The 27,140-nt window shown below is 44.4% G+C and overlaps 2 protein-coding genes across 4 annotated transcripts; both read left to right on the top strand.

The window, feature by feature from the left end:
- Nucleotides 1-3,198: 3,198 nt before the first annotated feature.
- On the top strand, nucleotides 3,199-7,729 carry si:ch211-180f4.1 (uncharacterized protein LOC100144405 homolog). Its single transcript, XM_061075294.1, has 12 exons — nucleotides 3,199-3,280; nucleotides 3,400-3,545; nucleotides 3,919-4,020; nucleotides 4,108-4,292; nucleotides 4,821-5,063; nucleotides 5,143-5,265; nucleotides 5,431-5,553; nucleotides 5,725-6,139; nucleotides 6,364-6,505; nucleotides 6,593-6,777; nucleotides 6,926-7,084; nucleotides 7,193-7,729. Exons 1-12 carry the CDS (start codon nucleotides 3,199-3,201, stop codon nucleotides 7,727-7,729), a joined length of 2,442 nt encoding a protein of 813 aa, XP_060931277.1.
- Nucleotides 7,730-11,836: 4,107 nt separating this feature from the next.
- On the top strand, nucleotides 11,837-26,429 carry otud5a (OTU deubiquitinase 5a). 3 transcript variants are annotated; one of them, XM_061074929.1, is made up of 9 exons: nucleotides 11,837-12,642; nucleotides 14,662-14,752; nucleotides 18,730-18,794; nucleotides 18,884-19,040; nucleotides 19,124-19,272; nucleotides 19,891-20,085; nucleotides 20,490-20,694; nucleotides 20,801-20,872; nucleotides 23,570-26,429. In XM_061074929.1, exons 1-9 carry the CDS (start codon nucleotides 12,073-12,075, stop codon nucleotides 23,701-23,703), a joined length of 1,638 nt encoding a protein of 545 aa, XP_060930912.1. In that variant the 5' UTR covers nucleotides 11,837-12,072; the 3' UTR covers nucleotides 23,704-26,429. The 3 variants fall into 3 exon arrangements, with proteins under 3 accessions (XP_060930912.1, XP_060930913.1, XP_060930911.1); XM_061074930.1 differs by having other exon boundaries at nucleotides 14,659-14,752; nucleotides 19,900-20,085; XM_061074928.1 differs by having other exon boundaries at nucleotides 14,659-14,752.
- Nucleotides 26,430-27,140: the final 711 nt, after the last annotated feature.

The following is a 27,140-nucleotide window of genomic DNA, read 5'->3' as shown; positions in this document are numbered from 1 at the left end:
GAAGATAAACTTTCCTTCTTCTATCCAGAAATGAAGCCAATATATCTCGGCTACTAGCGCTGCCATCTTACACCGACAACGTTAGAGAGAAACACCGTTTCTGAAAAACATTTATTTAACCTCAACTTTGATTTTTTATTTTGCTCGATCTTCCAATGAGGAGGATGCGGTTTAATATAAACTGAAGCCAGCCACCAGGGGGCGATGGAGGTGATTTGCCTTCGCTTTTGGGTGCTGTCATGTTTGTTTACAGTGTGGTAAAACAAGATGAGTCAGTGAAGGTCTCGTACAGTAACTGTGACTCATGTGATTTACTGGATTGCTGTGACATCACTGACCATGATGTTGTTCTGCTCTACTTATAAATATTGTACTTTTACTTCATTACATTTATCTGATCCATGACTTTTCACATTAATATCAATTAAACAAAATATTATCTATCAATGACAATGCTTTTCTGAAACCTTAATCTGTGGATTATTAAATAACATTTCTTCCTCAGTCAAATGTCAGATATGGTATTTTTTACTTGTAATAGAGTACTTCTACCGAAGTAATAAGTTACTCCAGTAACTGAGAAAAACAACAAGAGAAGAAGAAGAGACTCATCTGGAGAATCTGGAGCATTACGTCATGTCCCCCCCCCCCCTTCACATCATCGCCTCTGTGCAGCATCCGAGCTGTGATTGGTCCTTCGCCCAGTGGCCTATAAATGCCATTGGCTGCTGCGGACCTGATAGAGGACACGAGAGAGAGGGATGAGAAGGACCCGGTCCTGTTCTGATCCGGATCCACAGAACCACAACCAGCCCGAGAGCGACCCGATCCTCACCCGGACCCGGTCCATCTCTGCCGGACTCCGCCCGCACGGTGCACCCGCTGTGCCTCGGCTCGGCTCGGCTCGGATCGGCTCGGATCGGCTTGGCTCGGAGCAGGGACAAGGTGAGAACATGGGCGTCTGATCTTCATCAGGACCGAGTGAGGACGAGGATGATGAAGATGAAGGAGACTCGTTGACTTCATAGAAGATAATTTGTATGAGCCATTTCTTTAACATGGATGATGACAACACGCACGGTCCCATAGTGTGTGTGTGCGTGTGTGTGTGTGTGTGTGTGTGTGTGTGTGTGTGTGTGTGTGTGTGTGTGTGTGTGTGTGTGTGTGCGTGTGTGTGTGTGTTTGAAGATGATGCTTTAAATGACACGGATCTAAATCACGGTGACACCTAAACTTGTTACTGGATTATAGATTATAGATAATTGGTTATAGATTATTTAACACACTGGGACACAGTCTCGGCTCCAACAGAGAAATTAATAATATAAATAAAATCAAACCATGAACTTCAATAGTAACGAGAGTGTCGTCTCCTCAGACTCGTTCAACTCCGACTTGAGGAAGAAGAAAAAGGAATTTGAATTTATGTCAATATGTCACTCTGGACTTACAGGGGAACTGAAAGAAGAGACTCCATGTTGCCCAGACATGTTTACAGTACAGTTCATTCTGTTCTCCTATTTTATTCCCTGCTCGTCCTCTTTTCCTCTTCTTCTTTTCAATGCCGCTTTGCTGTAAACAAGTCACCTCTGCTCCCTTGAGTGATAGTGTAATTGCTGATCTTGTGGCTTCACAGCCAAACAAACCACATCTGACATGAAAAAGCTGAATCTTGGGTCACACTTTCTGGAGACAACTGCACGTAGACATGTTTAACAAGTTACAAAATGAACCAGAATTGCTCAACCCTGGGAAGTACCAACTATAAAATACAATTTGTAAAATCTCTAGGGCTGCAAAGCAGCACTGGGCGGGCCCGAGCACATGCATTTTGAAGCGTTGCATGCTTTTTGCCTGAAAAAATAAATAATGAGTGAGGAAATATGGACATCTCAAGTTTGGATATCAGCGGATCCATCAGACAAAACCTCTTCATTTATTCTCCAGAGGTGAAACCCACGTCTTTGCTTCTTCTAAAGTTAGCATGCTAACAGCTTGCCCTGGTCTAACTTCTGGTCCTGGTCTAAGAAGATCACTAGAACTGGTTAGAGTCAGGTTTTGGTCTGTGTTAGCATTAGCATTAGCATTAGCTATAGGATATGTTGTTATGATGGTTAAGGTGACAGTGAGGTACAGGGAACACATTTAGTCAATAAGTGTCGTCACCGAGACAGAAGTACAAGTACATGTGTGACTGCTCCGTGGTAATTAACTAGCGTCTCATGCTCTCGTCCAATCACATCCACCGCAGCAGGACACTTAACGAAGCGCCCGCAGCTCGTTAAATTATTAACACCAGCTCATCAATATTCCATCTGTTCAGCAGCAGCTGAGGGGGAGGAGATGTGTTCAGATGTTGGAGCAGAGAGACGGACCCTCCCTCAGTCTGTAGTTTACAAGAAGGAGGAGGTCCAGAGGTTTGAGCGCCCGACCTCGCCACGCTGCTTTCATGTTCAGCGTGGAAATATGGACACGCCTGCTGGAGCACACAGGAGCATCAAATAAAATCTAGCTCTCAGTACAAAAGTAAAGAATAAAAACACATCGTAACCTTTCTACAAATTACCTTCAAGAATATAGTATAAAGTACCATGAAATGGAAGTGTAGTCCAGTAAATATACTAAGTTACTTTCCAGTATTTTATTATCTCACAGCTGAATCAGTTCACTGTGAATATCAGTGTTTATTTGGGACACAGTGAGTGGACCAATCACAGAGCAGCTGAGGTAGCTCCTATCACTTTGTCCTCCTGTGTCACTTCCTGGCTGGTTGCCATGGCAGCAGAGGCAAAGTGTCTCAGTTTCCTGTCCCACTCAATGCATGTGGAAGTCCCCAACAACAACAACAACAACAAAAACTATCTGGTTCCATCAAGGCTTAAGACTCTGTGCATGTGTGTGGAGAGAGGAGTCAGCTCAGTAACAAATATAATGAAATCAAATGCTCGCTCGCGCTCTCTTTCTCTCTCCCTCTCTCTCTCTCTCTCTCTCTCTCTCTCTCTCTCTCTCTCTCCCTCACTCTCTCTTCAGCTAACTATAAATCCCTTGTTTATTTCTGAACACACACACACACACAGTTTTATATATTATTTAAGTCTTTCGTTTCTGTCCAGTTGTAGATGAGACTCGCCTCCTACTGACCATCTGGAGGAAGTTGTTGTCATCATTTAGCCAGCTCTTCCTCCAGCCCAGTGCATCATGGGACCTGCAGTTTGCTCCATGCTCCTCGTCAGCCTCGTGACATCATCACTGTGTGCTGAACTGGGCGGGACCAGCCAAGGTAAATAACAGTAGTATGTTTTAAAGAGAGCAGGACGCGGGATGACCGGCGTGTGAAGATGGGTTTTAGAATAATACATTTTTAAATAGAGGTTTTGTTTGTGTTGCTGTGTCCCATAGGTGGCGCTCTGCTGTGCCCTCTGCAGTGTGTGTGTGAGACACGGCCCTGGTACACACCACAGTCTGTGTTTCACCAGGCCAGGACGGTCGACTGTAATGAACTCCACCTGCAGAGAGTACCAGCCAACGTGTCATCTGACACACAGGTAACAGTGACATCACACAGGTAACAGTGACATCACACATGTAGCAGTGACATCACACAGGTAACAGTGACATCACACAGGTAACAGTGACATCACACATGTAACAGTGACATCACACTGGTAACTGTGACATCACACATGTAACTGTGACATCACACAGGTAACAGTGACATCACACATGTAACTCTGACATCACACATGTAACTCTGACATCACACATGTAACTGTGACATCACACAGGTAACACTGACATCTATACCTAATGCGATACAGAACTAACTTAGTCAATGTCAAATATGGATATAATTTTATATTGTGTTGATGTTGTGTTGATGTTGTGTTGATGTTGTGTTGTTGTGTTGATGTGTTTCAGGTGCTGCTCCTGCAGAGTAACAACATCTCGTCCATCACTTCTGAACTTCAGAGTCTGACCAACCTGACAGAGCTGGACCTGTCACAGAACCATTTCACACAGGTAATATACACACACACGGACACATGCACACACACACACACAAACATGGACACACACATACTAAAGAAGTGGTTTCCCTCTGTCCAGGTGAGCTCAATGGGTCTCTCTACTCTGGGTCGACTGGTGACTTTGTACCTGGAGGAAAATCACATTGAAGAGTTGGTGGACTTCAGTCTGAGGAACTTGTCCAGTCTGGAGGAGCTCTACATCAACCACAACCACATCACCTCCATCGGACCAAAAGCCTTCGCCGGCCTCACAAACCTGCTGCGGTAACCTCCTCCTCCTCCTCCTCTTCTTCTTCTTCTTTTTGAGCCTAAGTAAAAAATCAGAACCAATAGAAACCCCTTAAATAAACTGCAAAACCAATTTGAAAGTCCTCTACAGTTTCCTTGGTGACCAAAAGGACTAACAATAGGTAGGAATGAAGTCTCTAGAATGATCAGCCAAAACCCCCTATGGACCATTACTACTGTCCACTAGGACCTGCTAGGACTGCAATATCTAAAATACCAACTAGAAAACTAGATCACCCCAAGGACCATTAAAGTCATCTAGAAGACTACTGGACGACCATCAGACCAACAGAACAGCGACCACTAGATTTACCTGAAGGACCACTGGAATCCAAATGATCATTAGAACCAAACCCTTCTAAAAGACAGTAGAACCTCCTGCACCCTTTGGGTTCCTTCTCTTCATTTATATCTTGAAATAAAAGGCTCGGAAAGTGTATCTGTTCATCCAAACGGGTTTCAACTCGATCCTGATCACTACTCTGCCTCTGCTCATTACTGCAGGCTTCATCTGAACTCCAATCGGCTGGTGGCCATTGACAGTCGTTGGTTTGAGTCCCTGCCATCTCTGGAGATCCTGATGATCGGGGAGAACCCCATCTTGGGACTGGAGGAGAAGAATTTCCTTCCTCTGTCCCGGCTCCATAGCTTGGTCCTGGCTGGGATGGGACTGGCTTCCGTCCCTTCTGCTGCCTTCCTGGGCCTTGACTACCTGGAGAGTCTGTCTTTCTACGACAACAAGCTCAGGTGTGTGTGAGTTGGATTCTGATTGTGATGTTCTCTCACTGTTCTGAGTGATCTTGACGAACGATTGTTTTCTTGGCAGGTCGGTTCCCCGGGATGCTCTGAGCATGCTCCCTAACTTGAAGTTCCTGGACCTGAACAGGAACCCGATCAGCCGAATCCAGCAGGGAGATTTCCAGAACATTCAGCACCTGGAAGAGCTCAGGTCAGTCTGAGAACACAGCTGCAAAAAGTAGGAACGTCCCGAGTGATTGCAATGATCACTCCAACCACACGTTATGGTGGATTGACAGTCACGTCCGTCATCATGAGATCAGCCACTCGTGTCCTTGTCTGTGACACCAGTACATGATGATGTGTTTGTCTTTAGTCTGAACAACATGGAAGAGCTGCTGCTGGTGGAGCGAGGAGCTTTTCAGAATCTTCCAGAAATGGCCAAACTGGAGCTGTGCAAAAGCCCACGACTGTCATACATCGACCCGCAGGCCTTCAGGTGAACACCCCCACCTTTCTCTTTCTCCAATTTCTATTTTTTACTATCATGTTTTCCTCTCAAATTTCACACATGAACAATTATGTTTTTTCTTTGCATCTTCCTCTTTTTCGTCCTCCTCTTTACCTCTTGTCCCTTCTGTCTTCTTTCCCTGTCTCCTCTCGTCCTCAGTGATCTACCGTCCCTCCGGACTCTCCTCCTCCACAGTAACCAGCTCAGCCTCCTCTCTGGAGACCTCCTCTCCTTCCTCCCGTCCCTGGAGGAGGTGTCTCTTCACTCTAACCCCCTGCGGTGCGACTGTCTCTCCTCCTGGGGGCCTCATCTTGGCAACCAATCACATCTAAAGCTGCTGGAGTCGTCCATCACCGTGTGCTCGTCCCCACCTCACTTGATTGGTCGGGAGCTACAGGAGGTGGTGGGGGCCGGTTGGGGCGGGGGCGGGGCTAATAGCTGCCTGCCACACATCTCTCCTCACTCTTTCCCACCAAGCATGAACGTCAGCGCTGGGCAGCCAATCACGCTGGAGTGCTGGGCGGACGCTGATCCCGCCCCACAGTTCTACTGGGTCACACCCACTGGAGACAAGGTGGGCGGGGTCACGAGGATTTGTGAGAGTGTGTGTGTGTGTGTGTGAACCGTCTGTTAAGGCTACATAGGAAATTGTTTGGAAAAGTTCAGACGCTTTGAAAATAGAGGGACGTCTCACAGAGTCTGACGCTTATTCGTTCCGTCATTTTTAAATAATTCTCCCGTTAAACAAACCTCCAGACACACAGGTGAAAACGTAACTCCTCCTCTTTACCTGTTCAGGTGAGCTCGGAGGCAGTGGCTGCACCAATCATATCCCAGGAGGGGCGTGGCCTTAGTGTAAAGAAGATGAAGAAAAAGAAGAAGCATCGCATGACAGACCCAGGAGCGTTGGTGATCGAACACGCCGAGCTATCAGACGCAGGTCGGTCAGGTTCACGTTCAGCCTGCAGGAGGCGCTCAAGTCAAGAGTTTAACTAAAAGATCTGACCAGTCTTACCTTCTCTCTCAGGTGTGTACACCTGTGTGGCGTGGAATGTGGAAGGAGCAGACACGAAGAGCGTCTCAGTGTTCGTGGACTCTCAGGGGTTTGGGGGCTGGTGGTCCAGCGGGGGGTCGCGGCAGGATGGAGATCCCAGCAGAGAGCAGCCGTGGCTGGGGAACTCGTCTGCAGCTTCCCTCGTGGTTCTGGCAAAGGTTCATCTTTCTGTCTTTTCTTGTTTATTTTTTATTAAGCAGTAGTTTTGAAAGATGATGTGATATAAAGTATTTTTTATCGTTGCTACATTTGACTCATTTCTGACATTTGGAGGATGCAGATTCACTTGTTTCCTGTTTCCTGCAGGTGGTGCACGCTCAGTCGGTGGTGTTGGAGTGGAGGTTGTATCCAAGTGGAGGATCCTCGTCTCAGGGTCAGAACCAGCAGGACGCCCCCCTCCCTCTTCCTCGCTGGACCAGCGCCACGGTGCACATCGACAACCCTCAGATCAGCTACACCGCCAAGGTGAGCACATCCACCCGCTCGCTGATGCTCGCTGATGTGGGTGGAGCTAAAACATGGAGCTAAAAGAAGAGCAACGCTTTTCTCTAACTTTACTCTTTGTGTCTCCAGGTCCCAGTCGACGTTCAGGAGTACAACCTGACCCACCTCCTTCCTGCCACAGAGTACCATGTCTGCCTCACCGTCTCCTCCTCTCCTCCGTCCCTAGCCTCCCCCTCCTCTTCCCTCGGCTCCTCCCCTCCTCCAATCTCTTCCTCCTCCTCCTCCTCTCCTGTCCACACCTCCTGTCTAAACATCACCACTAAGGAGGCGGGCTTCTCTGTGGAGCTGGTGGTCTCGCGGCGCAGCAGTGTGGCGCTGGCGGCCGTCATGGGCTCGATGTTCGCTCTGTCCATCATGGCCCTGCTGATGGTGTACATGGGACGCCGGGTGCAGCAGCACAAGTCCTGCGGCCACTCGCTGAAGAAGTACATACAGCACGCAACGTCCATCCCCCTGAACGAGCTGTACCCGCCACTCATCACGCTGTGGGAGAGCGAGGCCGAGAAGGACAAGGACGACAAGGAGGAGGAGGAGAGGGGGGCGGTCGCGAGGGAGGAGGAGGCAGGGGGGAGTCAGATCGACACGACGAAGACATACATGTGGTAGCTGAGGGAGGGGGCGGGGTTTAATCCACAGAATGACATTTAATGACAGGGGGGGGGGGGGTCCCTGGAGGGACGAGGAAGAAAAGAAGACAAAGTTGGTGGATGAAAGTACAGAGAGGTCATGTGACTCAATGAAGAGCCTGACAGACAAACAGCAGGGTATAATGTGACCAGGACCAGGTGAGGAAGAAGAGAGGAGAAAGAGATGAAACAAACCAGAAGATAAAAAACATGTGAGGCATCAGATTCACTTTAAAGGATATTCTGCCCTTCAGCCTCCTTCACTTCCTGCTCAGCATCTTCAGAGCGAGCTCCTTCCTCCCGGACGTCACTGAGATCAAATCCAAAAGACAAGAGTTTAAAATAAACAGGTTTTGTGTTTGATGGACTGAAAACAAAACATCAGGAACTGGACAAGTGGACGTCCGGAGGACAGACGGACAGAAACGTTCACAGAAGGGGTCTATACCAAACTGTGGGTCGGGGCCTAGAACTGGTCCCTCAGCTGGTGGCAACCCGGACTCTACTGGTAAACTGTTGAGTCCAGATGTTTTCATCTCCTTCCTCTCTTTCTCTTTTCCTCCCTCTCATTCCCTCCTCAGTGAAGCACACTGACAGTAGCTCTACTTTAAAGACAAAAATCTGATTATTGTAATGTGGTTCATCTGATGAACGTGAACGCAGCACAGGCGCCCGCGAGCTGCACTTAAAGGTCCCATTTTCAAATCTTTAGTTTTTCAGAAAACAGAAAATTCACACAAAAAAAAAATTGTTAAAAGCAAACTGATCAGAAACACTTGAACAAACATCAGTGTGAGTAGAACCACCTGAAATGACAGAAACCATCTTTGACAAACGTGTAATTTGTACTTTGATTTTTTAGTTTGCTTCATGTCCCCTCTGCTAACATAGAGGATTATGACCAATACTGCAGCCAGCCACCAGGGGGACGACCAAGATGCTTTGGCTTCACTTTTTGGAGCCGTCATCTCGTCCATCTTTATTTACAGCCTATGGTCTGAACACGGGACCTTTAACGCAGATCAGCGCAGCATGAACATTATTTGTTATCACTATTATATTTTGTATCCAATATACGGTGGTCGTCATGGCGACAGTCTTCGAGCTGTGTGTCTGATTGGATTCGGGGCAAAGCTCGGTCGCTGACACCGCTGTTGAAGTTGTGAACTGTGCACGGACACTCACAGTGACCTTTTGTTCACGAACGCAGAGTTTTGACCTCTGACTGTTTTTTACCCTGTGACACTGAGTCCCTTGCTGCGGGACGCGGGGGTGCTGCATGCCTTTGCACTCACATGTAAACTGTTTATACACAAACCTCGTCTGAGTCCCAACCTGCAAACTGATGTGTCTCAGCGACACTCTGACGCCACCAAAGAAGACAAATTGATGAAAGAGCATTTTACGTAATCTGCTAATTTTAATTTGACTTTGAACCATTTTTAGTTTCTTTTATATAAACTTCTATAACTTCTTTGCTTCTAGTGAAGTTAGCGTGCTAACAGCTAGCCCCGGCCCGTCTGATGATCAGAGGACACATCACTGCCAGAAAGAGAAAACTGACGTATTGAACCTTTAAGGTCATTTATGGTTTTCTCTCACACTAACAGAATCTCCTCATGTTTTCTGTCGTATTGATTGAAAACCTAATTTGATAATTTGAAAAGTGATTGTCCAATTAACTGATGACGACAACAGCAGTAACTCAGAGAAAAATGTTGTTTTTTGTTGGTGAGTTCTTTGACGGGTTGAAACACAAAGGCCTGTTTATCTGGATGTAGTGAAACTGGGTGACAGACGTCCCTGAACTCATCTCACGTGTCGATTTGAATCAACACTTTGACATTTACACGTCACAGTTTGCAGGTTTGTTGTTCAGACTTTTAGCCAAATATTCCCTCAGCTGTCTGTCAACCAAAAGTCTTCAGGAACAAACACCCAAAGGAAACTCCGGGCATTTCAGAAATATATTCTGTACATATACGAACAAGATGATATGCTGTTTTAAAGAAGTGTCTTTGATTCACCGTCTTTCAGTTTCTCTGTTTTCTCTCACACTGAGCTGAATCTCTTCAGACTGATCGTCAGATAAAATGAGACATTTGAAATTTTGAGATTAGACTCAGTGCAATTAACATGGTGAAAATTGAATGATGTGAAGATGAATTGACAATGATCTCAAAAAATGAATGAACTTTTTCAAATGCATATATTGAACAGCCTTAAAGCTGTGAATCAGAAACTGTGACGATCAAACAAACTTTTGATTCTTTTCTGTGGGGTCCAAGCTTCTGTGATGTTTGTGAGCCTCTCATCTGCTGAAGAAAACCATGACCTGTGTCTGAAAGCTCCAGAAACTACAAACACCTCCGATCATCAGTCTGAAGTTCAGTTTGGTGTGAGAGCAGAGTGGTGGCGCCCTCTGGTGTTGATCCTCATGTTTAGATTACATTTACAGTAAAATGCAGGGTATTTTGTATAAAGTGTTTCGCTCTATATTTGAAGACAATTATTGCTTAATATATTATTATTATTATTATTAATACTCAACACTGAGCACCAACTGTAACTAAGCCTGTGTGTGTGTGCGTGTGTGTGCATGAGTGTGCGCGCGTGTGTGTATGTGTGTGTTGGGGGGAGGGGAAGATGATATAAATAAACACTTTGTCACTCCAAACCTGGTTTGTGATTATTGGCTCATGTAGGACAAATATTACTGTACATGATAACATGCAAACGTATAATTGTCAACATAATTCCCTGTATATAAGGACAACCAATGACTGATGATGAATTTTTATATATAGTTGGACGACATGTATCCACTTCCTCCCGCTGTCCAGAAATATGAAGGCAAAATATCTTGGATACAGACGCTGCCATCTTGTGGTGACAACATCGTTTGGAGTCAGCGCCTGTGTAGATTTGATTGTGGGGTAGCTCAGGTTTTTTATCTCATCAAATAACTAGTTAAAACCTGAAATGACAGAAACCAACAATCTTTACTGTCTTTTTGTAGTTTGGTTCACGTCCCATCTGTTAACATGGAGGTGGCAGGGTTTATGAGTTATACTGCAACCAGCCACCAGGTGGCAATCAACATGATTTGGCTTCTGTATGGAGCAGTTGTCATGTCGTCCATCTTTATTTACAGTCTGAATAAGAAGACGTGTGGGGCCTGAGAGACAAAATCCAGGGAATAAGAAACTAACAGCATCAATAAAGACACTATTAACAGGTAACAGGTACGACAATGATTTTCTCTTAGATCAAAGTAAACATAAACAAAATATACAGGACAATTTAAATAAAGATATTTGTAGTTGTTAAGAGTGGAAAAGATAAATGTACTAAAAATAAATTTTTATATTAAAACAATGTCCGGAAAAATAACATAATATGTCTCACAATGTTTAAAGAATGAATGAGAAAATTAAAAAGAAATGAAATTAAAATAAACATGATAAAAATAAAAATAAAGATACTGATTCACGGAACAAAATATTAAGAAATATTTGGTTAAAAGTGAATAACAAATTAATTTTATTTCAAATTATAACACAAAAGTATCAAGAAAATAAAAAGGACCCCTCAACTGTTTAACACATCAGAGATTCCTTCGATCACTCGTTCCTTTGATGAAGGCTTCCATTGACTCCCGTTCAATTTCTTCCCGCTGTTTATCACAATTTACCAGAGAACGAAAGTCTTACAATAGACAGATCATACCATCACCGACCAAGCCACAATTTTTGATGTATTTTCTGTGTATATGCGACAAAAATGCGGGAGGACTTCATAGAGACGTGTCTGCGAGGCTAACCAGTTTCCTACGTGTTAATGTAAATATCATGTCTGACAACGTCCACTTGTGGCTTCGATCCATACAGGCTCGGATCCGTCTGATGAGGACCTGCGGGAGGAAGACGAATTAAGAACAATAATAATATATGTGTAATGCATTACTGCACACATAATTACCACGTAAGTTCGTGAACATCCCAACTATCTAATGAGACGTCAACGTGATGACATCATCGCTGCCGTCTCCACCAGGAAGTGACGTGAGGCTGCGTCAGACTGTTGATGTTGTTGACTGGCCGACCGGAGACGGGAAGAAGGAGACGCGTTTTGTTTTTGTTCAGAAACCGTCGAAAAGGATCCGCGCCGCCGCCTCCGGGTCCAGATCGGGTTCGGTAAGAGTCCAATCCCGGCGAGGAGGGTCTCTGGCCCGGGCTGGAGGGCGAACACACCCCGGCATCTGATCCAGAACGGGAGGACTCGTCACCCTGACCCCCTCCCTGCCTCCCTCACACATCCACCATGACGATCCTCCCCAAGAAGAAGCCCAGCTCCGGGGTCGGGGTGTCGGACCACGCCGAGGACAGTGACCGTCGCAGCGGCCCGGACCCGCACCAGCACCCGCACGCCGGGCGGACCGGTGCCCGGCCGAGGGCTTCGCCTCCGCCGTGGTCCTACCAGCCCGCTCCGCCCTCCGCCGACAGGCGGAGCATCGAAGCTAGCTCCCGGCCGCAGCAGGCCTCCCCGCCGCCCGCCGGCTCCGTGTCCCCCGTGGGCCCGGGGGACGGCCGGGACAGCACCGGGGGACTGGGGGCCGGGACCCGGGGGGAGCTCGTCGTGTCTGGCAGCGTCGTCGGATGCGGCGGCGGCATCGGCAGCTGCTGCTCCGGGCCCGGACTGAGCAAGAGACGGCGGCAGGCTGGCACCTGCTCCGGCGGGGTGGTGGCGGCTCTGGCCGGCGGGGGCCAGCCCGGGGTGGCCGGGCCGGGGGGCTCCAGCCAGGACACGGAGGAAGGAGCCGGCAACAACAGCGAGGACGAGTACGAGAACGCGGCCCGGCTGCAGTCCATGGACCCGGCCACCGTGGAGCAGGTAGGAAGCTAACTGGTGCTAAGATAACAACAGGAAGCTAGAGATGCTAATGCTAATGTGGCTACACAGGTGTGATCCAGAGCTTCACACAGACTGGGATCAGGTGACACACACAGACACACACATCCAGTGGGTTTAAGCTGTGAAATGTGTTGTGTGTTCAGATGTTAAATATTAACAACACCTCACATTAACCTGCAGGTAACCATAGCAACGGTATTGATGCTGCTGACCCCAGACAAGCTGGATGTAAACACGGCTGACCTTTGACCTTTGACCACGCAACTCTCAGGTGTTCACACTGGTGTTTGTATGCATTAATAATTAGTTTTCAGTTTCCTGTGATAACAGCAGAAGTCACGATCATGTCAGATCCAGTTTTCTGTTTGTGTGTTAATCTCAAACTGTTTCACCACGGTTCTTTAACCTGCAGGTAACCATAGCAACAACACAGACAGATTATTCTATCAGTTTCTCTGATTATTGCACTAAACTAGAGTTGCAATGTTCAGCTCATTGTGTCCTGTACAAGGATAATGAAGCTTTTTATTGATTCATCTATTATTCTTTTTAATTGATGACGTAACCTTTGACCTGCGGGCCAGAGACATTTCATATTGTTGTATTAATATTACCTCTGGGATCAGCTCATTAACTTTTGATGCTGATCCAGATTAATTCAATCAATATGCACCACATTACACATGAATATCAGTTCACTGAATATGTCTGATTCATCATTGAAAATGAATTATTTTCTGAGATATCAACAAAAACATTATAAACACATTGTTAAAGACAGAGATACAAAATCCCTGGATCCCCCCCCGAACAGATGGATTCTACCCTAACACCGAGTTTTGTGGTAATGTTGCTGACTAACAGAAACAAAAACAAACAAACTCTTTGGTGAGGTAGTTATTTCAAATCAAAACCCACTTATTGTTTTCGCTCCACATTGAAGACAACCTCAACAACCTGTTTTGATGATTGACCAATCGTGTTGGTTTTAGGTTTTCCAATCTGGGTGAAAATCCAAACAAGCATTTAAAAAAAAAAAAAGATTGATCATCAAATAATTTTCACAGTGATTGATACTAAGATCAATTGACTCACAGAATACTGAACATTATGAAACAAGACGTCACTTTGAGGAACGATTAAAAACCCTTTTCACTTCACTGTTGATAATGAAATGGATGATTTGTAAACAGAGCTGACAGTGAACGGCCCCCCCCTCAAACCTCTGGATGGTCACCGCGGTTCTGATCCAGATTTTGTGTTTTCTCGTCTGAAAATCTGAACGAAGCTTTTTGCGTTTTTTTCCCACTGTTTCATCTGATCTGTTAGTTCTGGTTTCACATTGTAATTTACCGACTAAAGAATTTTGTCAGACAAACGTGCGTCCTGTCGTCATCACCTATGTGGGCGGAGTCTACCTGCTCTTGACTCTGATTGGTTTGCAGAGGGCATCTGATGTGGGAGTGTGGTCATTTAAGGGGGGGGGGGTGGTAATCTTTCTGTTTGAATGGAGGAAATGAATGAAGTTCTTCATTTGGTTGCCATAGTAACATCATTATGGTATTACTACCAGCATCAGCACCTTCAGGCGCAGTACTCCAGTACTCCACACTAGTTCAAATGCATCATATGAACGTCCCTTAATTCCGTCTCTTAATTCTGTGATTGAACCAAAAGTCCGAACTTCCAATAAAGTGTTTTCACTCTGCGAACAGAACCGTGGTTCAGTTTGATCCACGAACCTTTCACACCTGATAATTATGTTCACACTAAACTCAAAAGTCTGAAGTTCTGAACCAAACGAGGTGCGAACGAGTCCTGATCCATCTTTCAAACAAATCCAATCAAAATGTTCTGCCTCCAGCTTTTTATTAATGTGAGCTGTTCCTTTCTTTGTCTCACATGATCCCAAATGTTTCACAGAGGATTCTGGGTGATGAAGTCTTTGGCTGTGTAGGTCCAGCATACAGCTGACCCGTGTGTGTGTGTGTTCAGCAGGAGCACTGGTTTGAAAAAGCTCTGAGGGAGAAGAAAGGCTTTGTCATCAAGAAGATGAAGGAGGACGGAGCGTGTCTGTTCCGAGCCGTGGGTGAGTGACACACACACACACACACACACACCTGGTTTCAGGGTCAGGTGTGTCTGTAGTTCGTCTGGTCACCAGCAGGTGTCAGTGCGTGGCTACTGTTTTCAGCTGTCGGACTGAGCGGGTTTGTTTCCTCTTGATGTAACTCGGATTAAAACTCATATACACACAAACACATGAGACAATATTGAAAATGTCTAATATTTTCACATAAACCTGCAAATAATCAGAAAAATTCATTAAAAAAAAAAAAGTTATACAAGGGACTGAAATTAGTTTCCTCTGTGGTAAGATTATTATTATTAAAAAGATTATTTACAGCTGTGAGTAGAGCTATTTTCCTCTTTGTGTGTGTGTGTGTGTGTGTGTGTGTGTGTGTGTGTGTGTGTGTGTGTGTGTGTGTGTGTGTGTGTGTGTGTGTGTGTGTGTGTGTGTGTGTGTGTGTGTGTGTGTGTGTGTGTGTGTGTGTTTGGGAAGGTAAATGTGGGTCACTGTAAAAGAAGAGGGTTTCTGTGACACACACACACACACAAAGGTCCATTCATTAGAGTCCAGGTTGTGTTTCAGCTATTATGTTGCTGCGTTTATGTCACTGGCATGCGTGTGTGTGTGTGTTGTACCTGCGATCCTGTTATTAACAAACAGTTCCTGAGTTTCAGTCTAAATGTTTTGTCGTCTGACATTTGTACGACAGGCTACAGTTTCCTTTCTCCCGTCTCACCCTTTCTTTCATTCAGCGTTAGAGCAATGCATCATGGTCTATTTGTTCAGAGAAAGTGATTATTTGAGTCATGTGACTGAGAATCAAATCATCTTGTGTCTTCTGGTGATTCAATCCTGTAGGAAAGAAAGTGTCTCAGGGTTTAAATCTCACATCTGTAGTTTGTGTGATGAAGAAGTGAAGCCTGAGGATTTTGTTGGATAATTTAACAGCTTAAAGTTTCACTCTGTGGAGTTTTGTTCAGATCAAACTTCACTGCAGCGCTCGTTAACACACAAAACCTACATGTGTGTGAGGATAGACTCAGTACTGCATGACCACTGATCCAGTTTATACTACTGGAGAGGGAAAGAGATAGAGAGACACACAGAGAGAGACAGACAAAAAAATTCCAACAGCTCAGTTTTCATTTTCCTTCAGTTGATTCTTTTCACTTCTGCTTTCCGACTCATTTCTCTGCTACATGTTGTATTTCACAGGAATCATCACACACACGTGCACACACACAGTTGGACAATGTTGTTTAGGGTTTGAGGTCTCAACACTGTCTGTAGGTGTCCACTTTCTGTTTCAAGTAGGTGTCTGTCTGTGTGTGTGTGTACGTGTGTGTGTGTGTGTGTGTGTATGTGTGTCTGTCTGTGTGTGTGTGTCTGTGTTTTGTCGTCAGGTCACATTCCTCTTGTGAAACCTGGTCGACCTGTCGATCATCGTTTAATGAGTTATGGTATGAGTGAGATGTTTCCTCAACAATTTTTACAGCTCTCTGTGTGTGTGTGTGTCTGTGTCAGTGTGTGAAAGATCCTCCCGCTCTATATTCCAGCGTATACGTGTTACTAACACAGAACTTCAAAAAAACGGGAAATGCCAAAAATCAGCTTCAATTTCAAAATAATTACTTCAGTACAATTCTAAGCTAAATATAAAGTGAGTGTTGATTGTGTGGCTGTTGTTTTGTGACAGAGGAACTGGCTCCGCCCCCAGCACACGTTCTACTCCGTATTAATTTTGTCCTTTTTATTTGTTGTTACTCTACGTTTCTCTCACCGGTGTCTCTCACTCGTTCTTATTTTATTTTCCTTTTGATTTGTGCTGTTAATGCAGTGTTGTCATGTTGAAGGACAAACAGCAGCACCTGATTCGAATGTGTGTTATGTTCCCATCTCTTCATTTGTCTTCCACCTGAGAGAGAACGTGACACATGTTCTGTTTGCAACCAGTTGAACTTGTTTCACCGTCTTCACGTCCAAAAGTTCACGGACCTGTCTGATCCGCCTCCAACTGTGTTGTCACGGTAACCCTTTCAATCATCACTAAAGGTCAAAGGTCCAGACGTCCTGTCCTGTCAGAGCATCTGAATTCCTTTTTAAAGCAGAAATCTAAACAGAGAAGAGGTCACTGACCTGTCAACTCTGAGTCAATTTAACTCGTTATCACCGCAGAGGTCATCAGCCAATCAGGTGACAGCCTGTGACCATTAATCATCACTGACTCGAGTCATGTGATGAGGAGTCAGGCCTCGATTCATCGAACTTTTTTTACTCTCAGAATTTCCAAAACTCAAATGACCAAAAACAAATGTCACATGGCTTTTCGTGTGCACTGGTCATGTGGTGTAAACAGGAAGTAGATTGTCTACACTGCATTTGGTAAAGTAACAGAGAATACCACAAACGAGGAACGGGGATTTGGTCTGACTGCGGCTGAAGGGGGGGGGGGGGCATTTTTTACTTCTCGTAGCGTCGGTGAGACGAGAACAACAGCCGATCTCGCAGCATTCGCCTTTTTCGTTGCAGATGAAACTGATGTTTAGAAAATCCCTGGTGACGCTTTGCAGCGCTGGAGGATTCTGACCAGCATGCATCGTGTTAGGACCAGCATGCATTGCGTTAAGTCAGCGCTCCAAAGTGCTGCATCAAGTCGTATGCAACTAATGACTGTATAATGACGACATCTACATAAACAGTAAAAAAAAAGCATATGGAGACAGTTCCCCCCTTTTAGGCCCCTCCCCCACCTTTCTTAGAATAGCGTCCGTGCTGACCAATCAGAGCGCTCACTGGGGTTTCCTGTGTATGTGGTTTATTAATTCTGTAGCTGTCTATCTTTGCTGAGTTTCTCAGCAGCCAGGTTTCATATGGTTGTGTGTCATCATCAGGAAAGGTCTCTCACACACACACTTGACCTCTTAGTGAGGACACTCATTGACAATGCATTCCATAGCCCCTTACCCTAACCTTAACCATCACAACTAAATGCCAAACTTAACCCTTACCATTACCCTAACCTTAACCTAATTCTAACCTTAAAAAAGCAAGTCCTAACCCCCCCAACAGTCCATTAAAGGTGGGTCACAAAGATATCTGTACCAGAACACAAACACACACACATGGTAGGGCAGCAGGTGTATGATTCTGAAACACTCAGAGGGATTCTCCCAACACATCACTGTGTGTGTGTGTGTGTGTGTGTGTGTGTGTGTGTGTGTGTGTGTGTGTGTGTGTGTGTGTGTGTGTGTGTGTGTGTGTGTGTGTGTGTGTGTGTGTGTGTGTGTGTGTGTGTGTGTGTGTGTGTGTGTGTGTGTGTGTGTGTGTGCGTGCGTGTGCGTCTGCGTGTGCGTGATCAGCCTCATCTCCATCAACAACATCGCAACTGACTTTTCACACACACAGAGAGACTGATGAGAAAAAGGAAGTTGTCGGGGGGTGTTCTGAGAAATCTGTGGTGACAGACCATGTGACTTGCTGGAAATGGAACCCAAGTGTTGATCATTTGCATACCGCTGTGTGTGAACTGTAGCTGTCAGTTAAGAGAGCAGTTCTACACATTGCTAAGTTTGTTGAACTTGTTTGAACTGCATTGGTTGTAATGTAAACTTAAAAGCTGCTTAGCTTAGCATTAACACTTGTAACAGAGGGGAATCGTTAGCCTGCTCTGTTCACATAAAACAATGGGCTCAGCTCTTTGATTGTGTAAGTTTGATCCATGTTCCATCTGCTAACATGGAGAAGGAAGGGTTTATGATCTATACTGCAGCCATCCACCAGGGGGCGATCCAGTTTATATAGCTTCATTTTTTGGGAGCAGTTATGTTGTTTATCCTAAATTACAGTGTACAGAAAACATTAGGCTTCACGCTATAGTGACATTATCGCAACTGACCAATCACAATTCAACATGATGTGTAGTTTTAAACCAGAGATGGTCACGCTGGGCCCTGATTGGTCCATCAAACATCTAACCTGACCTCTGTCTCTCTCAGCCGACCAGGTGTATGGAGATCAGGACATGCATGAAGTGGTCAGGAAACACTGTATGGATTACCTGGTGAGTCTCCAGCTCCTGGGCTCATTCCCAGTCTGAAACAGTTTGTTTTGCGTTAAAAGTTTGTGTTAAAAGTTGATTTTCTCCATTAGATGAAGAACGCAGACTATTTCTCGAGCTACGTGACAGAAGATTTCACCACATACATCAACAGGAAGAGGAAAAACAACTGCCATGGCAACCACATTGAGATGCAGGCCATGGCGGAGATGTATAACAGACCTGTGGAGGTGTATCAGTACAGCACAGGTGAGTCCGACTGTCCAATAGCAACCTGCCTGTCTGTCGCCCCCTCGGCCAATCACAGCTGACCCTCCTCCTCTCTGCCACAGAGCCAATCAACACGTTCCACGGCATCCACCAGAACAACGACGAGCCCATCAGAGTGAGCTACCACCGCAATATTCACTACAACTCTGTGGTGAATCCTAACAAGGCCACGATCGGGGTCGGACTGGGACTGCCCGCCTTCAAACCAGGGGTAATTCATATTTACTGTCAACCAGGGGTTTCACAACCTCAGAGAGAAGCTTGATGTTTTTAAGCTTCCTTTAGTATCACAATGATCCAGTGAAAGTTTTCTGTACATCACTAAGTTCAAGACTTTTAAACTCCTCTGAACTGCAATAACTCCACCATACCAGCACCGTGGCATATTTGAATATATGCACTACTGCACAAATTGCACTGTTGTTGTTTTATTTTTCTCTTCATCTGTAAAGATATATATTTATTTATATTTTATTGTCTATTTTAAATTTGATATTCTATTTTATTCTATTTTATACTATTTCTATTTTATTTTTTTGGTTGTAATTACTTGAGCATTGCTTAAAGAGAGCCTGTGACCAAAGTATTTTATTGCCAGCGACTGCTTCATGTTATCTCTGTGCATTTGACAATAAAAATCTTGAATCTTGAATCTTGAATCTTGAACAGGCATTGATCACAGTCAGTTCAGCTGCATTATGGGAGCTGTAGTTCCAAAACTGAAAGCAGTGTTTAGGAGTTGTGCAGTTGATTTTTTAACCCTTGTAGTTTGTGTTTGTGTGTTTTCACTATTACATGTTTAAGTATATATGTGTTAACTGAAATTCAGCCCCCTCAGTACGCAGACCAGTCTCTGATGAAATCGGCAATCAAAACGTCGGAGGAGTCATGGATCGAGCAGCAGATGTTGGAGGACAAGAAGAGGGCGACGGACTGGGAGGCGACAAACGAGGCCATCGAGGAGCAGGTGGCCCGGGAGTCGTACCTGCAGTGGCTGCAGGACCAGGAGAAGAAAGCCCGACAGGTAGTGTGTGTGTTTGTATGTGTTAGTGTGGAAATTAGTGTGTAAAATATGCGAAAGGCTTCCTTAGTTTCAAGTGACATGTTTCGCTCGTGTCTTCTTATTGCAATCTGATTGGTCGCTGACCTGTTCCATAAAACTGTCAGTGACACCATAAACACACCGAGGCTGTGAAGGCGACGAGCGAGTGGATCAGTTTTCATGTTTGACGTGATGATGTGTAACGTCCCCTATGACCTCTGTCCTCTCACTTAGTCCTGTGTTCTTTGTCTTTTGTCGTAAAAATGCGGGCTTGTGTTCACTGAGACGCATTCTGGACGAGCAAGTGGATATTTGAAGTCTAGGATTTGCTTCGTCAAAGAACGGGGGGGGAATATCAACTGATGGGAACGTCTTTTCTTCTTCAGCCTCGTAAGGCCACCGCCACCTGCAGCTCGGCCACGGCAGCAGCTTCCAGCGGACCGGACGACTGGAGCGCCCGGTCGCCGCGGCAACGGGACTCTGACCCCTCCCACTCCGACCTCACGTCCAGCTCGTCGACCAACAACAAGCCGCCCTCTCCCGCTGGAGCCGCACTCATCCTGAGCAAACCCCCCTCACCCTGCGCCCCAGGTAACACGCACACACACACAGGTGCACATCAGGTGTGTCATGTACACGACCAATCGGAAACATCCAGGTTCTTATCTGTACTAATAACTTACTCTGTACTCTGCAGGTCCCAGTAATCAGAGTCGTCATCAACTAGAGTACAGAGCCATAATGCAGGAGATGTCGCCGACAGCGTTTGGTAAGACACAACACAAGCAACTTGTATTTCTACCTCTGTTCGACCCTCACATTCAAACCGCCTGTGAGGAACCGGAACTCTACACCCTGTAAATCCACCATGTTGCAGGAAAGAATCTTCTTCCTGTCGTCTGTCCTGGGGGAAGGATCCCTCCTCTTCTGCTCTTCCTGAGGATTAGGTTTATTTTGTGAGGTTTGTCCTCGTATGACGCGATGGTCGGAGGACAGACGGTTTTGAAACCTCCTGAGGGAATCTCTGTGACACGGGGCTTTAAATAATCAAACTGGATTGACTTGTGACGGCGTGTTCTGCTCGGCTCTGCAGGTCGTGTCATGGAGTTCCTGTGTTTATTCATGAGCCTCCTGTTTTCATTTGGAGAGAATTATTTCTTCATTTCACGTTCTGCTCTTGGTTGAGCTGCCTCCGGTCCAAACACTTCCTGCTCACGTGCACATTTTCTCTGGCCCAGTTCGAGTCCTCCTCACATTCCGGCTCCGAGCAAACTACAGTTGTTGCCTCGAAATCAGAGACTTTTGTAAACGCTCTTGGCCTCGTTTGAAAAAAGTCTGGGGTTTTGTTTTTGTCCAGACAAACAGAAACTGAGACTAAATCGTTAGTGCAGATGCCCACGTACTCTTCCTGATTGGTTCTTATCAGTCACATGACCTGAAAAAGCATCGCTAACGCTAGCTGTCATTTTAAGTTTCCAGCTTGTCTTTGCTCAAAGAAAAACAACCCCTTCATATTCTCTTTAACTAAGCAACCAACTGCGGAGTAGACAATCTACTTCCTGTTTACACCATTGGACCAATGTCGGTGAATCGCCATGTGATTTATTTTCAGGTGAATTGGATCATGTCTCTTGCATCTTCCCAGAGCGACTGACGACAGTGAGTCTGTTTCAGACGACTGACCTCATTTATTTCATTCCCCTGTAATGAGGCAGCAATGAGTCCTTTGGTCAGTGTCATATCTGGCGTATTATGGTTGTTGGTTGTGTTGGTTACGATAGTTTAAAGCAGAGGAGCTCTGGAGGCTGTTTGAGAGTGAGGGCGGAGCTCTGAGCGGAAATGAACAGATAATTCTCTTAAAGAGAGAAACTCCTGTCAGTCATTTCTGTTGTTTACTGTCAAACCTCCGCCCGAGGTTCCTCAACAGGAAGCAGCCGAACAGAGCAGGGTGTGGTGTGTGTGTGTGCGTGTGTGCATGTGCAGGGTTATCTGAGGTGAAACATAAGCTGGGGTCACCCGCTCAGTGTTGTCAGTTGAGTGTTATCAGATGTTTACAGCTCAGATGTGAACTCTGCAGAGTTTTAATCACAGAACAGAACAGATTTGAACTTTCACCAAGATGTTGCTGCTCCGTCCTCACATGTTATGTGTCGCTCGAGCCGCAATTTTCTGTCTGAATTGCGGATAAAACTATCCAAGCCCGACTCAAACCCCACAGCCATTCTGTTTTTTTGTTTTGCTAATGCATCGAAACGGATTTTGCATTGCTGTGAACGCTCGGCCCAGCGTAGCTTTTACGCAGAAACTTGAATTGGGCTTAAAGTGTTTTATGAAATTTTGACCAACTAGAGTCCAGAATTGAAATTATGAAACTCCAAAATAAGCATAATAGGTCTCCTTTCATTCGTTATTTGATAACATAAAAACGGGCTTGGACGTCATCATTGACAGCTGAGACTGACCTTGATATCGCGGTTCCACTCCACGATCCGAATGACGTCTCATGCGCAAGACTGCAGCGTTGATATCTGAGATATTTTATATCTGGATAGTGGGAGAAAGTGGAAACGCGTTGTAGTGGTGGGGGAAAAAATAAATTCTGTTCAGTATCGCGATATTTTGCGCCTGCGATACTATCGATTTTTTTTTGTACAATTATATATGTAACAGCCCCTGGCTGGCAAAGCATGACGAGGAGAGTTTCAGAGTTTAAAAGTTACCTAGTGTGTATACCGAAAGGGTGTTCTCAACTGCAGGAGATATAGTAACGGCCCAGAGGAGCACTTTAACATCTGAGCAGGTTGACAAACTCCTTTTTCTGAACAAAAATGCCAATATTCCCAAATGAATTTAACATTCATCCAACTGGACTGGACTCTAGTAGTACACATTTGTTTATTTTTCTCAATTTGATTGAAGCTCTAGGTTACTCTTATTTATATGATTATTCTCAGGTTTATGTTACTCTATTATGTCTGCTTGTTGTTACTGTATTGTGTTTAAATAATTGTAAGTTATGTGCTGGGAGCTCAGCGTTCATGTGAGAGGTCTCCTATTCAGAAAATAATTACAAAGGTCCTGTGTCCTGAATGTTCAAGGACAAAGTTTTTGCACTTCAGTTAATGTGTAGAAGAAAATGTTGTTCACAGAATTAAATGTGACATTTAAAGTGAGGTGAGCAGTCTTATTTTCCTCATTTTTTGTAATGCCTTTGAATAATATGGGGGACATGAATCGCAATATATCGCAGAATCTAATCGCAATACTTGCAGTATCGCAATATATCGCAAAATCGCAATACCATTGAATCGTCATATTTTTGCCAATTCCCACCCCTAATGCGTTGTCCATCTTTAGCAGATGCTCCTGCTGAATGGAGCCAAAGCTGTGAACCAGTCAATGTGGTGTTGAGTTGATGTGTGTTGTGTGTGCGGTGTGTAACTCTGCGTGTGTGTCTGTGCTGCAGGTTTGACGGACTGGGAGGACGATGAGATCCTGGCGTCGGTGCTGGCCGTCTCCCAGCAGGAGTACCTGGACAGCATGAAACACCAGAGCACCGCCACGCATCGAGAGAGGGAGCCGTCACCTGACAGCAGCTGATAAACAACTGACACACAACAACACACAGACACACACACCAACACAACCATGACCTTTGACCCCCCCCCTCCCTCTCGCCTCCACTATCCCAGCCCCCTCTGCCCCCCCGGCTCTGACCCACTGAAGGAGATCGACCAGGGAAAAAATAAAACATCAAACAAATAAATGCACACTTGTTTTTTTCTTTCAACTCATCTGCTCATCTCTTTCTCCATCTGTCGTCTCCTACTCCCTCCTTCCCTTGTGTCCTCCTCCCTTTGTCCCATAACACCTTGCTTCCAGCCAATAGGGATCCAACATGTCCAAACAACCCACTCCACCCCCACTCTTTGTTTTCCAGAGGGAGCTCGGTGTTACTGCTGATTTCAGATAAGTTCTGATATTTAAACATCATATTTGGCAGCTTTCAACTTCACGTTAAACTTTTATACCTTGTTTAGTTTTTCCGAATTGTACTGATTATTCTGTCTGTAGCAGGATATTAGCTCTGGGCCGTTGGTCTCAAATGAGGAATGCTAATCCGGAATCAGAACTGAACTCGAACCACTACAGGTGTAGCAGTGTCCTCTCTGCTAAGCTAGCATGTCGTGTAAGTCTAGTTTCTTACGACATCGCTGTTAGCCTAGTGGCTGATAGCAACAATTTCAACTTGATTCTCACTCCTCTTTAAGCGCCAACTAGCAGCCATTTTGTGTGAGGAATGTGAATCCTGCAAATCATGATTGAAAAATCTGACCACTCCACAGGTACTGAGATCTTTCACCTGAAGTCTTACTGAGTTTATCGCTAGATTTCTCTCAGATCGCTAATTAGCTGTGTCGCTGTTAGCTGTTAATAACTTTATCTTTTCCTGCTCATTCTTCTTATAGTTCCTGTTGGCCGACATTATGTATGAGGCTAATCATGTCCAAGGTTAAAGAAGCTTGCTCTTTATATTGCAACGCTATTTCTGGTATCACTGCCTAAATGCTACATTACAGTTAGCTTAGCGGCATATCGATATCATTCTCATGCATCTCACAGCTCCAACCCATTTTGTGAGAAATGCTAATCTTGCTAATCCTAACTGACAAAGACAACTACAGAATCTGTATCGTGTACTGTAAGCTACAGTAGCATGCTCTTGAGCAAGCTAGCTGTCGCCTGAAGTTTTACTACGTTTAGCGCCTTCTTAACTGGTTGTGCTGTTAATTCTGTGGACTTACACAAAGTGGCCACCAGTTGGCGCTATGGGATGGGTGGGAATTGGTGGGAAGCTTACGGCAACACAGTTTTAGTGTTATCGTTCGTTAACTAATTCGTTAAGTACTTTTAGCATTTCCCACTGAAGCCATTTTGAGCGAAAAGTGCTAATTAGCGAGCAGGCTATCACCTTGTGTCTTATTATAATTTAAAGATAGCTCCTGCTGAGGTTTGCAACCCCCCCTAACAAGCTGTATTTCAGTTAGTTCACAGCCGGCAGCCATCTTGTTCGACCAACACACATTTACTTTCCATCGCTGTCTGAGAAACACAACGGTCTGTAACTCCTCCCCCCTCTCTCTCCTCCATTATGTCTTCCTCTCTCCATCTCGATCATCATCATCATCATCGGACTTATTTAGCTGCATGTTTAATTGACCACGACCAATATCATCATAGAGAAAAGGCGACAAATAAAAAAGGAGAGAAAAAAATAGAGAATTGTCATACTTATCCCCTTAATGATTATTATTATTGTTGTTATTATTAATAATATAAGTTTGTTTTATTTTATTTTCTCATTTGGGATGAAATACCTTTTTTTTCTTGGAATAAAAAGAGGAAAATGTTTCTGAATGAAAATGTTTGGGAGTTTTATTCTGATTACAAACGTCTCGTCTTTTCTGCCATTTAACTTCTGTCCGTCACTCATCTTAAATCTGTTACATCTTCATCCCTTCTTCTTCATCTCTTCCTCCTATCCTTTGTTTCACCCCTTCTTTCACTAAATCTTCTGCCTCACTTATGCCTCCATCTTCTCACTCTTCTTCATCGTCCTCTTCCTGTTGTCTTCTCCTCACTTGTCCTTCTTTTCAGAGCAGACCGAGATAGGAAGTGTTGTGATGATGTCATCAGTGTCCTGCTCCAGGACGTCCTGGTTACAGTTCTGAGAATAAGAAGTCGCAGATTAAATAGATTAAAAACAGCAGAAACACTGACAAAGTATAATGTTTTTAATTTAACTGCAGGTCATTTTAAGGGAAGCTGTGTACATTATATTGAGATCGGTTCAGTTTCAGTTAAATTGTCCAACATGAGGAAATTGTTTTACAAAGCAGTAGGACAAATATTTACATGTGGCCATAAAATTACTCACAATAAGACGTCATCCTTCATTAAACAGGGTTGATCTCTACATCATGTGCTGCTGATGATGTTAATTTCCCAAACACACATGTCACCGGGGAATTCACATGTTACTGCGAAACAGGATATAAGATTTAGTCATAGTTTCCACTTTATTAGGTACACCTGCAGAAACAGCTCAGACGAGTTGAATCGTCTGTGTGGTTGTTGCTGTGCTCCTAGTTTGTGCTGTTGTTGTACTAAACTATACAATATTTTTATTATTAATCATTTGTTAATTATTATATCAATTATAGCCCCACTGCTTTATTGTTTGGTCGATATTATCGGTTTCACAGATGTTTGTTCATGTTTTTTGATATGAAAACTTTTATTTTACAGAATATACCATGCAGAAAAAGATGTACATTTATGTTTAGATTTTACATTTAATTCAACTTAACTTAATTCAAGTTGTATGTGTTTGGTTGTATTTTTTTCTTGTATTTATAATAAAGTTTATGCTAAAATAAAATATAAAGCCTCCTTTACAGTTCTTTAACATAAGGTTTTTTATAACGGCCTCTTAAGAATCATTGACTTTTTTTAACATATTTGCTGATAGTGGAAATTTCAGGACGTTTTAATAAGGCTGGACATTTTATCACCATATAACTTTCATTCGTGGATGTTAATTATCACAATAAATATCAAATAATTATTTCTTAAAATCTTGATATAACTATCAAGCAACTTTTGAGAACAATTACATTTTTCAATTCCTAGAAAAATGACACTAAACAATATTACATTTTACAAATCTGAGGTAGAACAATGAATAATGTTTGTATATATATATATATTGAATTCTCACAGTTTCATTCTGAGACCTAGATGTGAAACAAGCAGAGGAACTAGTGTGCATGTTCTTGTACTTCTATCTTTGTGAGGACATTTTGACAGGTCCTCAGAGATTCACTTTAACGTCCTAAGAACCTACGGCTGCACGTCCACACCTGGTTGTCTACACAAACGTAAACCAAGTATCTCCAGACTATAGCTTGTTAGGGTAGTTTGGGTTAGGTCACATTAGGTCTATGTTAGGTTAACTTGAGATAGCTCAAGTTTAC

This window comes from Limanda limanda, chromosome 7 (assembly GCF_963576545.1).
Source record: "Limanda limanda chromosome 7, fLimLim1.1, whole genome shotgun sequence".
Lineage (NCBI taxonomy): Eukaryota > Metazoa > Chordata > Actinopteri > Pleuronectiformes > Pleuronectidae > Limanda > Limanda limanda.
Note: the sequence above shows the minus strand (reverse complement) of the source record. Positions and strands in the feature narration are given on the sequence as shown.

Excerpts from the sequence above, each read along its gene's own strand:
- otud5a (XM_061074928.1), top strand. The coding sequence starts at position 12,073 with ATGACGATCCTCCCCAAGAAGAAGCCCAGCTCCGGGGTCGGGGTGTCG. Across the intron at positions 18,795-18,883 it reads AACACTGTATGGATTACCTG|ATGAAGAACGCAGACTATTT; the intron begins GTGAGTCTCCAG and ends TTTCTCCATTAG. Across the intron at positions 19,041-19,123 it reads GGTGTATCAGTACAGCACAG|AGCCAATCAACACGTTCCAC; the intron begins GTGAGTCCGACT and ends TCTCTGCCACAG.
- si:ch211-180f4.1 (XM_061075294.1), top strand. The coding sequence starts at position 3,199 with ATGGGACCTGCAGTTTGCTCCATGCTCCTCGTCAGCCTCGTGACATCA. Across the intron at positions 3,281-3,399 it reads ACTGGGCGGGACCAGCCAAG|GTGGCGCTCTGCTGTGCCCT; the intron begins GTAAATAACAGT and ends TGTGTCCCATAG. Across the intron at positions 6,506-6,592 it reads CGCCGAGCTATCAGACGCAG|GTGTGTACACCTGTGTGGCG; the intron begins GTCGGTCAGGTT and ends CTTCTCTCTCAG.